Here is a 16,623-nt window from a genome sequence, read left to right as displayed (position 1 = left end):
GAGTCACTACTTTGTTTCTGGCTAGCTGTTGGAGTTACAGTCATGAAGAAACCATAGTCTTTGTACTTTGTACTTAAGGAGTTCAACAAGGGAAATACAAAATAAAAATAAGCATAAATAAACAGAAAAGAGGCGAGAGAAAGAATGATGATTCATTTTCCTTTTTGGGTAGGAAGTGAAAGGACTGATTCACTATGGGGGCTGACACCCTAATTGAGTTTGAAAGATGAATAGGTTCTCATAGATGAAGAAGTTGGTAAAGGCATTTTGGACAGAAAGAACATGTGCGAGACATGGTGTATTCAGAGACTCCAGTTGTCTAGTTTGCTGGAATGTAAGAAACATGACAGGGTCTGGAGGCAGAAGCAGAGGAGATGTGACGAGAAAGATGGGCAAGAACAGGATATGAGAAGGCCTCAAAGACTGTCCTATGCAGCTTGGACATAAGCTACTTAAGGGATTTCGAACAGGGGAGAGACCCCAGCAGATTTGCTGTTTTTAAAAAAAGTGTAAATAAGGGATTGACTTTGGCTAAGGGGAAACTGGAGAAGGTCAAAGACTGGATGGCAGACTGTTGAAGTCTCCCAGGCAAGGGATGATGAGGACATAAGCCTGGATATGGATGGCAGTGGCCATTGTAATATAGAGAAGAAGATGGATTAGAGAGATTTTAGAAATACAACAGACAGAATTGGTGAATCAGTGATGAGCGATCACTCAAATTTTAGGTTTGTGTGATTAACCAGTTATAATGCCAGAAATGAAAAAGGGAAGATGAGAGGAAGACCAAGTTTGCCGAGCTGATGGTAGGGTAGACTTTGGACATATAGAGGTACCTCTGGGACATTTAAGTAGAAATAGTCTATAGGTAGTTACATAGATGGATGTGGAGGTCAGGAGAAAAAACATGATCAGGATACATAATTTGAGTCATTGTTTTAAAATGACTAGGAAGGACTAGGACTTCTGTCTGATTTTCTGTGAACTCAAAAGGTTAGTGGATGAGTTTATCTTGGCAGAGGCTCTTAACAATTTGAGTTCATAGAAAACCAGACAGAAGCTCTACTATCCTTCCTACCCACTTAGTACACACAAAAACATGCAACACAAGATAGCTGAGTGGAAACCTAGGAAACAGCAGTGGATATGGATACATTGGAAGGGCAAACAGCAAGATCAGTCAGTGAAGAAGGTCCTGAATCAACAGCAGAAAGGCAGGAGGAAAATTAGGAGGTGAAGCAGAGGTCTTGAAAACCAAGGCATGAGGGCCTGTCAAGAAGAAAGAAGGACTGTGCTTTATTGCTTTATTCATCTTTTATGGTGATCTAGCCTTTGATTTTTAAATTTTGGCATGCATCAGTATCACCTAGAGGGCTTGTTAAAACACAGATTGCTGGCCAGGTTTGGTGGCTCAAACCTGTAATCCCAGCACTTTGGGAGGCCAAGACAGATGGATCACTTAAGGTCAGGAGTTCAAGAGCGGCCTGGCCAATATAGCAAAACCTTGTCTCTACTAAAAATACAAAAGTTAGCCAGATGTGGTGGGGCACTCCTGTAATCCCAGCTACTTGGGAGGCTGAGGCATGAGAACCCAGGAGGCAGAGGTTGCAGCAAGCCAAGGTTGCAGCAAGCTGAGATCGCACCACTGCATTCCAGCCTGGGTGACAGGGCAAGACTCTGTCTCAAATAAACAAACAAAACACAGATTGCTGTCCCCCACTCCCAGAGTATCTGATTCAGTAAGTCTAGGGTATAACCTGAAAATGGGCACCTTTAACAAGTTTCCAGGTAATGTTGATGCAGCTTGTCTAGGGACCACACTTTGAGAACCATTGGTTCCTTTCTGTTATTTTCCTAATTGAAATGTAAAACAATGTGTATTTAACAGGAAAATTCTTGATTACATAACAGATAATTAAAATAGTAGCTTCTTTTGTTTTTTTGAATAAGTTGTTTTTAAAGTATCCTTGTTTTGGATATTTGGATAAAGTTATAGAGTTCATTGAAGTCATAAGTGCAGTCTTACAGAAGTATCACAATACTTTCTTATGTGTTTTGAAATTTTAAAACCATGTTTTATGATTAAGTTATCGTTTAAGAAAAAAATATTTTCATATGTAATGTTTAAGGAAAAAAAGTTTGTCATTCACTTTAATTTAAACTACATTCTAGTATTTCTGTTTATAATCATATAATAATAATATAATTATTATATAATACATACTATATGTTATCTATATACTAATAGGATAATACTATGAGATAACATATATTTAGATATTATTTACATGAATTTATATTTTTAACATTTAAAAATATTTTCTGAGTCGCTAGCTTTATGTACAGCCTGATCTTTTGAGAGGATAATCCTAAAAGCAGCATCCCTCAGTACGTGTCACAAGAAAACAACATTGGAGATTTGGGGGGCTGAGATATAATATTTAAAAAATAAACCTGGTAGCCAGGCACTTAGGTAATGGACTTGTTGATTTTTTACTCTGGTCTTCACTTCATTATTCAGTACCTTTTTCTGAATTGCCCAAGCTGAACCAACTTTACTTTACACCTCTTTTATAGCTTTTCCAGTTTGTCTTATGTGCTATTATGGCTTTATATGCCATTTATATTCATTGATGGTTTCTCAAATTAGTGTACTGAAATAAGAATAATGAATATTCTTCCAATTCAGAATCTATTCCTGCTTGTGTCCCATCAGATTATAAACACCTATAGAAGAGAGCCTTAAATCATTTTTGTAGCATCTATATGTGGCACCTGGCCAAGTGCTTTTTACTTTTGTAGGAACCCAATAGATGTTGGACTGACAAACCTTAATTTTTAAAAATCTTCAATATAGGAGAAACTCATTTTCTCTCTTGTCATATCCACAATGGAAAAAATTTCTCCCCCATGTTTCCAGCATTTTTATGGAACTCCTACACTCTTTTACAAATGACACTGTACAAACAAACAACATCGGTTCTCTTTTCTAGGAGTTTCCATTTAAAATAATTTCTTTGAAAATGTGTAAGTTTAATAGAGTAAAATACAATATATTTAAGAAAATATTTATTTTTATAAGCTTATACATATATAGCAAAAGTAGAAAAGCAAGAGGAAAAATGATACACAGAAGGTACTGCCCATTCCCCTGAATCCTAGCCCTGTGAAATCTTGGGTCAGAGGCCAAGAACATTTCTTTATCACTGTATCATTCAAGAGCTCAATATCCACAAGGTGCAAAGAACATATCTTTCTCATTCCTTTTTTTGGAAGATGCCAATATCCTATTCCTTTTCCTCTGAATATATAATCAGATATAGTCACAGAAAAAAAACACAGTAAATTAAACTTCTGCATTTACAAACTTGCTAATGTATTTGAAGCGTTCAAGTGTGGGAACCACACTTCTCTCTGTGTCTCCCACTGATGAATTGGCTAAGGCAGGCCCACTGTTCATTCTCTTGTTTCTAGTTCTTGTCCATGCTGCTACTTGGTTTCTTTGCCAGTCCCTCTGTGTATCTCTTCCCTATGGTCTAGTTATTCCCCAGAAAAGGCTGATGAGAAGTAAATGTTTGAATTCGTGTCAGTCTGAAAATGTCTTTTTTTTTTCTCTTTCACTTGAATGACAATTTAGCTATGAATAGACTTGTAGATTAAAAATTATTTTCTTCAGAACTGGAACTTCTAGCATTCTATTCTGTTGCAGATGAATTTCTCTCTCTTTGAAAACTTTTAATATTTGTTTCCTTGATCCAGAATTTTATGTTGATGTGTCTAGCTATGATTTCATTTTCAATGTGTTTGATAGTATGTGGACTCTTTTGATCTGAAGGCTCCTGTGTTCCTCAACTATTACTGACACTAGTATTTCTTTGATAATTTCCACCTCTGTATTTTCTCTGTTCTCTCTTTTTAAAACAATTTCCTCCATTACTCAAATTGGTCCTTTATATCTATTTTCTCAAATGTTTCCCACAGTATTGTCTTTTGCTGTAACTTTTAGGAGACTTAATTTAACTTTTTATTTTAAATATTATATTTTTACTTTTAAGAAGTCTTTTATATTCTCTTTTTTGGATAATCTTTTATTACTGAGTTCTACATAATTATTATATTTCTTTTTAGCTTGAATTATTCTGTTTCTTTTGGGATCAACTTTTCATTTCCACACTCTGAGTTTTCTTTGTGTGCCTGGTGATTTTTGATTAGCTATTTAGATTTAAAATAGAAGGCTTACAAGCCATTGTGGGTTTCTTGTGAGTAATTAGAACTATGTTCGAGCTGGCTCTTTCTCTTCAGTAGAAATTCGGACTCGGAACTTTGTGTGAAATATAGGAAAGGGCTTGGGTAGATTTACTGGCAGTCTTTATGGGGACTGATTCTCTAAATCCCAGAATAAGGTAGAAGCCTTAGCTTTTCAATTTTTTGTTTTTTTTTAAGTTCGTTTGCCCCCCGTCTTTTTTTTTTTTTCAGTTTATCATTTCTTTTTTTTTCTTTTTTTTTTTTAGACGGAGTCTCACTCTGTTGCCTAGGCTGGAGTACAGTGGCGCATCTCCACTCACTGCAAGCTCCGCCTCCCGGGTTCAAGCCATTCTCCTGCCTCAGCCTCCCGCGTAGCTGGGACTACAGGCGCCCGCCACCACACCCAGCTAATTTTTTGTATTTTTTTTTTTTTTTTTTTAGTAGAGACGGGGTTTCACCGTGTTAGCGAGGATGGTCTCTATCTCCTGACCTCGTGATCCGCCCGCCTCGGCCTCCCAAAGTGCTGGGATTACAGGCATGAACCACCGCTCCCAGCTTATCATTTCTTTTAGAGAGGAACCTTAAGGGTTTCTATTTTGTTTTATGGGTAAATTCTAGCAGCCTACACCTCTAACTGCTGGAGAGGAGAGGGGAATGGTGATGGTGGGGAATGCAGACTGTTACAGTTTGTCCCATATGTGAACCTGTAGCTTGATCGTTTTTCAGCCCCGTTTCTGACTCCTGCAGTTCCAGCTTGATTCTAAGTACTGTCCTAGTGAATAGCTTCCACCTCCTTTTTGGCCCTCTTATGGTTTTATTGGCTTATGTTTTTCCATCAACGTGTTCCCATCTACTGTCTGTCATCTAGAACAGACGTTTTGAGATGTCAAATGTTTTGAGCTGCTGGCTGCTTGTTTTTGTAAATAAAGTTTTATTGGCACACCCATGCTCATTTGTTTGCATATTGTCTCTCTGTAGCTGCTTTTGTGCTACAGTGGCATAGTTGAGCAGTTGAAACAGAAGACAGCAGAGCAGAATAGTTGCCTCAGAGACTGTGCGGTATGCAAAGCCTAAACTATCTACTCTTGAGTCCTTTACAGGAAAAGTTTGCCAACCTCTGGTCTAGAAATGTTTTGACATTTTTCATTTTCTTGTGCTCAAACCTACCAGCCTCGCCTTCTCACCCTCTTCTCCTCATAGATAAGGAATTAATTCATTGTAATGTTCTCTTTTAATTCGGTAAGATCTGAGGGGGCATATAAGCCTCCTCAAGCCTCCAAACGTCTGCTGTCTGCCTGTTCTGTCCTCTTGAACTGGAAAGACAGAGTCCTCATTCTTATACTCTGTAATATACTGATGATCTGCTTATTGATTATTGTCTTCCATGTATGACTTTTAAGGTGCAACAGCCGGGACTCTGTGTAATTCCTTGTTCCTTAATACAAGGCCAAGTATATAGTAAGCCTTCAAAACGTGTTTGTTGAATGAATAAATTAATATCCTTATGTTTGAATTTTCTTTTCAAGGTGGTGAGGAACAGCTGTTTTTTTCTTCTGAATACACATTTAAAATCGCCTTTACCTATTAATAATCCATTTTTATATCCTTTTTCAAGATTAGGTATATAAACAATGGTTAATCTTTTCGGGAATGGAGAGGACCTCGTGTTCTAGATGCATGCCAGCCTACTTATTTGCATTCTACCTCATTCTACTTATTCATCTTTGTTTTTAACTGAGTAATGTAATATATTATTTTTTCTTCACAGTGTTGCATTATTTTATATGTTAACAAGTAGTAGCTTAAGTAACCGTATGTTTTGTAGCTGAGGAAATACCTGCATAATGATCCAGAGTGTTTTAGGAGCAGTATATTTCAATTATTTTTCAAATGTGATTTTTCAAAAAAAGTCTGTGTGAAATAATTGCAAAGGATGATTGTGAAACAGAAGAATTTTAAAATAGGAATAAGAATAAAATCTGAGTTGAGTAGTTTTTACTGTGTTTTGATGTATATTTGTATTTGTGTTTCTCTTCTTGACTATCTATTATTTAAAATCATTTCTCACATAAATTAAGAAAGACGTACTGAGTTCTTAAAGAAATGGTTTTGATAGTAGAAATTTCCTTTGGAGTACATTTGTCATTTCTTGTACTGCAGTAAATGTGTTTTGAGTCATGATGTCTTTAATAGTACCAATTTAAAATTATAGCAGTTAAGATGAAGTAGAGCCAGCACCTGAATTATTGGCTTATTTGGAAATTAAGCAAATGGCCTGTTTTAAGATCTTCTGCAGAAGAAAGTATAGAGCATTTTTTAATAGATATGCTTCTTTTCCTATTATTTCCCATAAAAAAGAAACAGAACTGGGGACTTGCAGTTATTTGTTATTTGATTCTTCCCATCTCTCTTGAACCCTTCCAATACATTAGCAAGTTTGTAAATGCAGAAGTTTAATTCATTGTGTTTTTTGTTTTTCTGTGAGTATATCTGATTATATATTTAGAGGAAAAGGAATGGGATATTGGCATCTTCCAAAAGAAGGAATGAGAAAGATATGTTCTTTGTACCCTGTGGATATTGAGCTCTTGAATGATATAGTGATAAAGAAATGTTCTTGGCCTCTGACCCAAGATTTCACAGGGCTAGGATTCAGGGCAATGGGCAGTATCTTGCATGTATCATTTTTCTTCTTGCTTTTCCACTTTTGCTATATATGTCTAAGCTTATGAAAAATAAATATTTTCTTAAATATATTGTATTTTACTCTATTAAACTTACACATTTTCAAAGAAATTATTTTAAATGGAAACTCCTAGAAAAGAGAACCGATGTTGTTTGTTTGTACAGTGTCAGTTGTAGAAGAGTGTAGGAGTTCCATAAAAATTTGGGAAACAGTAAAATGTAGTAAGAGGAAAATATCATTTTATTATTTATATTAGTACTCTCCAATATAACTTTCCAAGATGATAGAACTGTTCATAATCTGTGCTGTCCCATGCAATAGCCATTAGCCACATGAAACTACTGAGTACTTGAGACATGGCTACTGTGAAGGAGTGCAATATTTCATTATATTTAAATATTTTAGTATAGTAATTTTATTGTCTTTTTATAATTATAGACTAACAGATTTTAATTTTGTTCTACTTAATTTTTTATTCTTTTTTCTTTTCAGGAAAATATATGCAGATGATGAACATTCTTAAGCCAATTGCCTTTGATGTTATTCATTTCATGTCTCAACTATTTGATTATTACTTGTATGCAATATATACCTTTTTTGGTCGGAATGATTCAGTAAGTCCACCTTTAGAGGGAAAAAAATCTTTCTTTTAAAATTTATTTTATAAATGTCAAAGTTTTTCATTCTCTCTATAGAAGATACACAAATAACATTATTTTGGGGATTATGCATCAAAAACAAAATTATTGATATCAGCCTTCTGTCTGCCTTATTGCCTTACTTTTATATTAATTTTAAGCTTTGGTATGATAAACACATTCAAATTTTTGGCAGAAAAAGTGCAACATCTGTTTCTAACCTTGACATATTTTGGCAATGAAAAATGTACAGGTTGCTTTATTTAAATCTGGCTCCATGTAAAATACAAAACAGTAAATGAGACATTTCAAATGCCGGCTAACAACCTTAGCAGTCACTAGTATATTTAAAAGATAATGATGTATAAGAATGCTTGTGATTTTTGTACATTGATTTTGTATCCTGAGACTTTGCTGAAGTTGCTTATCAGCTTAAGGATATTTTGGGCTGAGACAATGGGGTTTTCTAGATATACAATCATGTCATCTGCAAACAGGGACAATTTGACTTCCTCTTTTCCTAATTGAATACCCTTTATTTCCTTCTCCTGCCTCATTGCCCTGGCCAGAACTTCCAACACTATGTTGAATAGGAGTGGTGAGAGAGGGCATCCCTGTCTTGTGCCAGTTTTCAAAGGGAATGCTTCCAGTTTTTGCCCATTCAGTATGATATTGGCTGTGGGTTTGTCATAGATAGCTCTTATTATTTTGAGATACGTCCCATCAATACCTAATTTATTGAGAGTTTTCAGCATGAAGGGTTGTTGTATTTTGTCAAAGGCTTTTTCTGCATCTATTGAGATAATCATGTGGTTTTTGTCATTGGTTCTGTTTATATGCTGGATTACATTTATTGATTTGCATATATTGAACCAGCCTTGCAAAATCACAAGCATTCTTATACACCAATAACAGTCAAACAGAGAGCCAAATCATGAGTGAACTCCCATTCACAATTGCTTCAAAGAGAATAAAATACCTAGGAATCCAACTTACAAGGGATGTGAAGGACCTCTTCAAGGAGAACTACAAACCACTGCTCAATGAAATAGAAGAGGATACAAAGAAATGGAAGAACATTCCATGCTCATGGGTAGGAAGAATCAATATCGTGAAAATGGCCATACTTCCCAAGGTGTAATTTATAGATTCAATGCCATCCCCATCAAGCTGCCAATGACTTTCTTCACAGAATTGGAAAAAACTACTTTAAAGTTCATATGGAACCAAAAAAGAGCCTGCATTGCCAAGTCCATCCTGAGCCAAAAGAACAAAGCTGGAGGCATCACACTACCTGACTTCAAACTATACTACAAAGCTACAGTAACCAAAACAGCATGGTACTGGTACCAAAACAGAGATACAGATCAATGGAACAGAACAGAGCCCACAGAAAAAACGCCGCACATCTACAACTATCTGATCTTTGACAAACCTGAGAAAAACAAGCAATGGGGAAAGGATTCCCTATTTAATAAATGGTGCTGGGAAAACTGGCTAGCCATATGTAGAAAGCTGAAACTGGATCCCTTCCTTACACCTTGTATATACAAAAATTAATTCAAGATGGATTAAAGACTTAAGCGTTAGACCTAAAACCATAAAAACCCTAGAAGAAAACCTAGGCATTACCATTCAGGACATAGGCATGGGCAAGGACTTCATGTCTAAAACACCAAAAGCAATGGCAACAAAAGCCAAAATTGACAAATGGGATCTAATTAAACTAAAGAGCTTCTGAACAGCAAAAGAAACTACCATCAGAGTGAACAGGCAACCTACAAAATGGGAGAAAATTTTCTCAACCTACTCATCTGACAAAGGGCTAATATCCAGAATCTACAATGAACTCAAACAAGTTTGCGAGAAAAAAACAACCCCATCAAAAAGTGGGCGAAGGACATGAACAGACACTTCTCAAAAGAAGACATTTATGCAGCCAAAAAACACATGAAAAAATGCTCACCATCACTGGCCATCAGAGAAATGCAAATCAAAACCACAATGAGATACCATCTCACACCAGTTAGAATGGCAATCATTAAAAAGTCAGGAAACAACAGGTGCTGGAGAGGATGTGGAGAAATATGAACACTTTTACACTGTTGGTGGGACTGTAAACTAGTTCAACCCTTGTGGAAGTCAGTGTGGCGATTCCTCAGGGATCTAGAACTAGAAATACCATTTGACCCAGCCATCCCATTACTGGGTATATACCCAAAGGACTATAAATCATGCTGCTATAAAGACACATGCACACGTATGTTTATTGCGGCACTATTCACAATAGCAAAGACTTGGAACCAAGCCAAATGTCCAACAATGATAGACTGGATCAAGAAAATGTGGCACATATACACCATGGAATACTATGCAGCCGTAAAAAAGGATGAGTTCATGTCCTTTGTAGGGACATGGATGAAATTGGAAATCATGATTCTCAGTAAACTATCGCAAGGACAAAAAACCAAACACTGCATGTTCTCACTCATAGGTAGGAATTGAACAATGAGAACACATGGACACAGGAAGGGGAACATCACACTCTGGGGACTGTTGTGGGGTGGGGGGAGGGGGGAGGGATAGCATTAGGAGATATACCTAATGCTAAATGACGAGTTAATGGGTGCAGCACACCAGCATGGCACATGTATACATATGTAACTAACCTGCACATTATGCACATGTACCCTAAAACTTAAAGTATAATAATAATAATAAAATAAAATAAAATAAAATAATACAGTATTGGAACCCAGAAAAAAAAATAATGAAAAATATTTATTAAAATAATTGAAAATCTGAACTGAGCCATCTACCTGCCATAGAATTAATGTTTTTCTGCACCTCCTTTTTGTGTTTCCAAAGCTCTTATTGAGTATATCTTTTTCTGCTACTCACAGAAAATAACACAATAGTAGGCAGGTAACTCATTTGATACTTTAAAATTAATTATGTGGTTTGTATAGATGTTTGACAGTTCTCTGTGTAAAAACATTCCACTGAGTCCTATGAATATAATACTACTTATGTTTCATATCTTTTTAAAAATGTAAATTTCAATGTATAACTACATTCATTATATAAATATTTATATCCTTGCTGTGATCACAAGTATGTCAAAGACATAATCATTTTATATAGGACCTGAATTTCCTGGGTTCTTAATTTTGAAAAATATTACTTAGAAAGAATGCTAATATGACCAGTGACAAAATGTTGCTACAGAATTTATATACTATAAAGTATGTATTAATTCATCACCCTGAATTTGGAAACTCACTAAATAAATATTGAGGAAGACATTGTAGAGTTTTAGCTAATTGTCAGAATGTTTTAGTCTTGTAGGTGAGCCTTACTTTGTCTTTTGGGCCATGCCTCTAGACCAGTCCTAAGAAATTTCACAATAGTGGAAACGTTCTATATTAGCAATGTCTGGTATGGTAACCACTAGCCACACATGGCTGTTGAGCGCTTGAAATATGTATGACTAATGACTTAGGAACTGTATTCTTAATTGTATCCAATTTTAGTTAATTTAATCTTTAAATATAAATAGCCACGTGACTACTATCATATGGGACAGAACAGTTCCAGACCACATTATTGATAAGATGTGTTAAAATAAGATCTTTCTGAAACTTTTGGGAACCAAATGGTTTTGGGCATGATTTCCCAGCTCATTATATACTGACACAGAATTTTTTCAGAATGGCATTTACTAGTACCCCAGAAATTTAGCAAAGTATAGTTAGGTACTTATTGTAAAATATATTGCATATTTGATTTAAGGTTTGTTATGAACACACTAATCTGATATTTTATATTTAAACCATTTTCAATTCTGTAAGACTCAGTAAGAGCTATTTAATTATACTGAAACAAAGAAAATCTATAAATAAATAGCACAAATAAGCACATGCATGTGTATAATACTGAAGTGGTAGTTTTTAATTTCCGAAGAGAATAAGCTTTTCAGGCCCATTAGAAATCATAGAATTTTTCATACTCATAAAAATAAGTAAATACTCCAAATTTACCCCATTAGCTGTTGAATGTTTGTTAGTGGTACCGGGGAGGGGGAATCAGGTAATGTGTAGAATGGGAAGAACAGGTTATGTGGTGGTATCTGCTTTTCTGTCAGAAGAAAGGGACTTGTGTGAGAGAATTTAGATGGATGCTTCTTGTGGAAAAATAAGTATCTTTTTCTCAGGGGTTCTGGCTTCTAGAAATCATTGGTTGGGGACACAGTATATACATTAGTTCAAAGGATTACTCCTATTAATACTATTCCCTCCAGAAACTCCTGCTATTCACTGAACTGGTTATAACCTACTACCTCATGCTCTATTTTATATCTGATCCATTGGATTCTATTATAATAATGCTACTCATAGTATTGCTTTATCTTGCCTTGTCCCCAGCTTTCCATTGTTCACCTCTTAAATTATGTTTTCTTTGGTCTTTCTGGTTCACATTTTTTTGTGAAGACCATTCTGTAACTTACATAAAACAGTAGTAAACACATAGCAGACACTCATGGCATATGAATTGATCTAATTATTTGCCATCCCAGTAAATCTTACGAAGGTTCTTACTTGACTACAGTTTGTGAGCCTCATTTAAGGTTACCTTTCATTAGTAAAACAGTTTCTTTGTAGAGAGCCTATAAATAGGTATCTATATATTTTAAAAATGAATTAACTTCCAATTCCGGGTATGACAGACTAAAACCTTTCTAGATAAGATTTCCTGCAGAAAACAACTATAAAATCTGAATACTATAGAAAAGGCAACTATTTGAAGACACTGGAGAGTAAACAGAAGCAGCAAATAGACTGTGGTGGGGGGTCCATGCTAGTCTGCAGATGGGAGAAAGGGGAGCTATGAAAATAGACTTTATCCCTGTGGCTTTTAGTTCAGTTCTAAGTGCAGTCCATGCAGCCCACGGCGGGGAACAAGCACAGGAAAACCTGAAGTTTTTATGGACTTGAGAATCAGAAAAGTGGAGCTAGAAAACTGGAAACACTGAAAATAGTGGAGGACGCTCAGAAGAAAAAAATCCAGAGAGAGGATTTCCAAATTCAGTCCACCTATATCTTGGACTGTGAGATATGTGATTCCATGATCCATGATTATATGGAACAAACTGACTGCAGCCCAGTGAAAGAAAAAAAATATAAATGGAGACCAAAGCTGCTGCACAAGAGACGGTTTATAGTTAAAGCCCAGCCAAGAAACTTATGTACTGAAAACAAAGAAATGGTATTTATGGGAGAAAAATGACTAGTATCCAGAATCTCCAGAATGAAATCGGTGATGTAATCCAACTTTACCTAACAGACACAGCACCAAATCAATCTAGTTTAACTCTAAGATATTGGAACCAAGGGATAAGGATTTTAAATGGGCTTTTATCCTTGTCTTCAATGAATTAAAACAAAATATATTTTAAATGCATGAACATCTCAGCAGAGAAATAGTAAATTCTGGTAGTGAATAATAAAAAAACCAAAGGGAAATCCTAGAAATGAAAAATACAGTTTCAAAAAACAACGAAAAATTTACTCAATATACTTAATAGCCAAATGGACATGACAGAAGAAAGAATATGTGAACTTAAAGATAAATCAAAATTATACAAAGTGAAGAGCGTAGAAAAGGATTAAAAGGAAAAAAGTCTCACAAACATGTTCGATTATATCACATGGTAAAACATACATGTAATTGGAATACTAGATGGAGAAGAAGAGAGAGAGAATGGGTCAGAAAAAATATTTGAAAAAACATTGGCCAAAATTTTGCAGACACAAGATGCTAAATGAACAGCAAGAAGAGGAAGCATAAAGAAATGTACAGCAGAGTACCTACGATGAAACTTTTTCTTGAAAACCATAGTAGATGTATTATATAAAAGGGACCAATAATCTGATTAACAGCTGACTTCCCATTAAAAAGCTATGGGGGTGAGAAGAGAGTTAACACCTTGAAGGTACAAAAGAAAAAGAAATAATGTCTATTCAGAATTTTATATCCAGTAAAAACGTCATTCGAGAATGAAAGTGAAATTAAGATACTTTTAGATAAAAAGAACAAAAATACTAAGAGAATTTGTCACAAGGGACATATAAGAACTTCTAAAGGAAGTTATTCAAACTGAAGGGGAATGATAACACATGAAAACCTAGATCCTCAGAAAAGAGTAAAGAGCGTTGGTAATGGAATCTACCTGTGGAAAATCAAAAGATAATTTTTTTCTTTTTCCACTTTCTTTATAAACCATAGAGCTGTTTAACACTGAAATCATAGCATAGTCTTCCTGGAGTTCATAATATATGTAGATATATTACATATAAAAACTGCAACAAAGTATGTGGGGGGTTACGATGTATAAGATTGCAAGACTTCTGTATATTAGTAAAGCAGTGATGAGTATTGTAATCCATAGGACAACCATGAAACATAATACAAATAACTTTAACTTTTAGCCAACAGGAATATTAAAGTAGAAATCTAAAAATATATAATTACAAAAGGCAGGAAAGGAAGAACCAAGGAGGGAAAATAGAGATAAAATATAACAGTAGGTGCAAACTCAACTAATCATTACATTAGATGATAATGGACTAAACTCTCAAATGGCAGATTATCAGAATGGATTAAAAACAAAGTCCACACTAAAAAACAAAAAGACATACTTTAAATATAAAAAATAGGCTGGGCATGATGGTTCAGACTTGTAATCCCAGCACTTTGGGAGGCTGAGATGGAAGGGTCACTTGAGCCCAGAAGTTTGAGACCGGACTGGAAAATATGGTGAAACCCAGTCCCTACTAAAAATACAAAAATTAGCCAAGTGTGGTGGCTTGCTCCTGTAGTCCCAGTTACTCGGGATGCTGAGGCAGGAGGATCGCTTGAGCCCTGGAGGTCGAGGCTGCAGTTAGCTGTGATTGCGCCACTGCACTCCAGCCTGGGCAACTGGGCAACAGAGCGAGACCCTGTCTCCAAAAAAAAAAAAAAAAAACCCAAACAATTGTGCTGGAGATCCTAGCCTTAGTCATAAGATAAGAAATATAAGGCATATGGATTGGAAAAGAAGTTAGGTTGTCCTTAATTGCAGATGACATGGCAAACCCTAAGGAATCCACAAATAAGCTTCTAGAACTAATAAGTACATTTAGCAAACTCCTAGAATATAAAGTCAGTATAATAAACCAATAATAATCAAGTTTGAAAATAAAAAAATTTTTTTAAAAGCTTTACTTACAATAACATCAAAATTTTTTAGAAATGTAACAGATAACTTGATAGGCTTGTACACTGAAAATACTAAAGCATTAGAAATGGAATTAAAGACTATGTAAATAAATAATGAGATACACCCTGTGCATATATTAGAAAACTCAATATTGTAAAGGTGGCAGTCTTCCCCAAATCTATAGGTTCAGTACAATCCCAATCAAAACTGTAACAAGGTTTTTTTTTTTTTTGAAGAAATTTAGAAGTTTATTTTAAAATTGATACAAAAAGCAAAAGATTCATAATGGCCAAAACATTTTTGAAGACCAGAGTTAGAGGATTTTTATACCTGATTTCACAAAGACTTACTCCAGAGCTACAGTAATTGATAAAGTGTGGTACTGGCCTAACGGTAGATCAGTGCAACAGAAATAGACACACTTACATGGTCAATTGATTTTTGAAAAGATCACTAAGGCAGTTCATTAGAGAAAATAGTTTTTTTAGCAAGTGGTGTGGGTACACTTGGATATAAGTATGAAAAGAAAAAAAAAGCCTCAACCCCTTCATACCAAAACTATGAAGTCATTCCAAAACTATGAAACTTCTAGAAAAAACTAGGAGAAAATCTTTGTGACATTTGGGTTAGGCATATGCTTCTTTGAAAAGACACAAAAAGCATGAAGCATAAAAGAAAATATTGATAAAATGGGCTTCCTCATGGTTAACAACGTTTGCTAAAGAGGTAGAAATACGAAAAGGCAAGTCAGACCAGGAGAAAATTTTGCAAACCATATTGAGAAAGGGCATGTTTACACAAAGTGTAAACAACTCTTATAACTCAATAAGAAAACAACCCACTTAAAAAATGGGAAGAGATTTTATCAGGTATCTGCACTGCAAAAGAAGATACGAGAATGGCTAATTAGCACATGAGAAGATGTTTGACATCACTGTCATCAGAGAAGTGCATGTTAAAAGTACATTGCAATACTTCTGTGCAACCACTAGAATGGCTAGTTAAAAGGACTGACAGTATTAAGAATTGGCAAGTTTGTGGAGTCTTTTAGTCTGCTCCAACTTCCATAGCAGAATAGCATAGACTCCGCTGCTAAAGAACAGAAATTTATTTCTCACAGTTCTGGAGGCTAGAAAGTCCAAGATCAAGGTGGTGGCCAATTCATTTTCTGATGGAAGCACCCTTTCGGGCTAGCAGATGGTTGCTTTCTGCCTGTGTCTTCACATGGCCTTTCCTTTGATCATGTGGAAGGAGATAGTAAGCTCTCTAGTGTCTCTTCTTATAATGGCACTAATCCCATCATACCAGGGACCCACCCTCATGACCTCAGCTAAAGCTGATTTTATCTCCCAAAAGCCCCATCTCCAAACGCTGTCACATTAGGGGTTAGGGTGTCAACATGCATTTTGAGGGAAAACACAAACGTTTAGTCCATGACATGGAACAAATAGAATTCACATACATTGTGTGTAGAAATGAAAACAGTACAGCTACTTTAGAAAACAACGTGGAAGTACCTTATAAGGTTAAAAACATATTTAGTATATGAATTAGAAAATCGATTTCTAGTTATTTACCCAAGAGAAGTGAAAATAATGTATGTCCAGACAAGGACACACACATGAATGTTCATGGTGACATTATTCAAATAGCCCAAAACTGGAACCCAAATGTTAATTGACCAAATCAGTAAACTGAACAAGTAAAGAGATTGTACTGTATCCATACTACTAAATACAATAAAGCAATAAAACACTACAAAATACCACCAGACTCAACACGGATGAATCTCAAAA

General features: G+C 35.4%; 1 protein-coding gene across 4 annotated transcripts in view; it reads left to right on the top strand.

Annotated features, from left to right (window-relative positions):
* The window catches only part of VPS50 (VPS50 subunit of EARP/GARPII complex), a 126,964-nt gene that overhangs the window by 84,196 nt on the left and 26,145 nt on the right, over positions 1-16,623 (top strand). For 3 of the 4 annotated variants that reach the window (XM_031013092.2, XM_055346560.2, XM_055346561.2), the window contains one exon: positions 7,424-7,545. In XM_031013092.2, the coding sequence (XP_030868952.2) occupies positions 7,424-7,545 (122 nt within the window). Of the gene's footprint in view, positions 1-4,511; positions 5,192-7,423; positions 7,546-16,623 lie in introns of those variants that run through there. The other variant, XM_055346562.2, reaches the window with a different exon arrangement.

Source organism: Gorilla gorilla, chromosome 6, assembly GCF_029281585.2.
Source record: "Gorilla gorilla gorilla isolate KB3781 chromosome 6, NHGRI_mGorGor1-v2.1_pri, whole genome shotgun sequence".
Lineage (NCBI taxonomy): Eukaryota > Metazoa > Chordata > Mammalia > Primates > Hominidae > Gorilla > Gorilla gorilla.
Note: the sequence above shows the minus strand (reverse complement) of the source record. Positions and strands in the feature narration are given on the sequence as shown.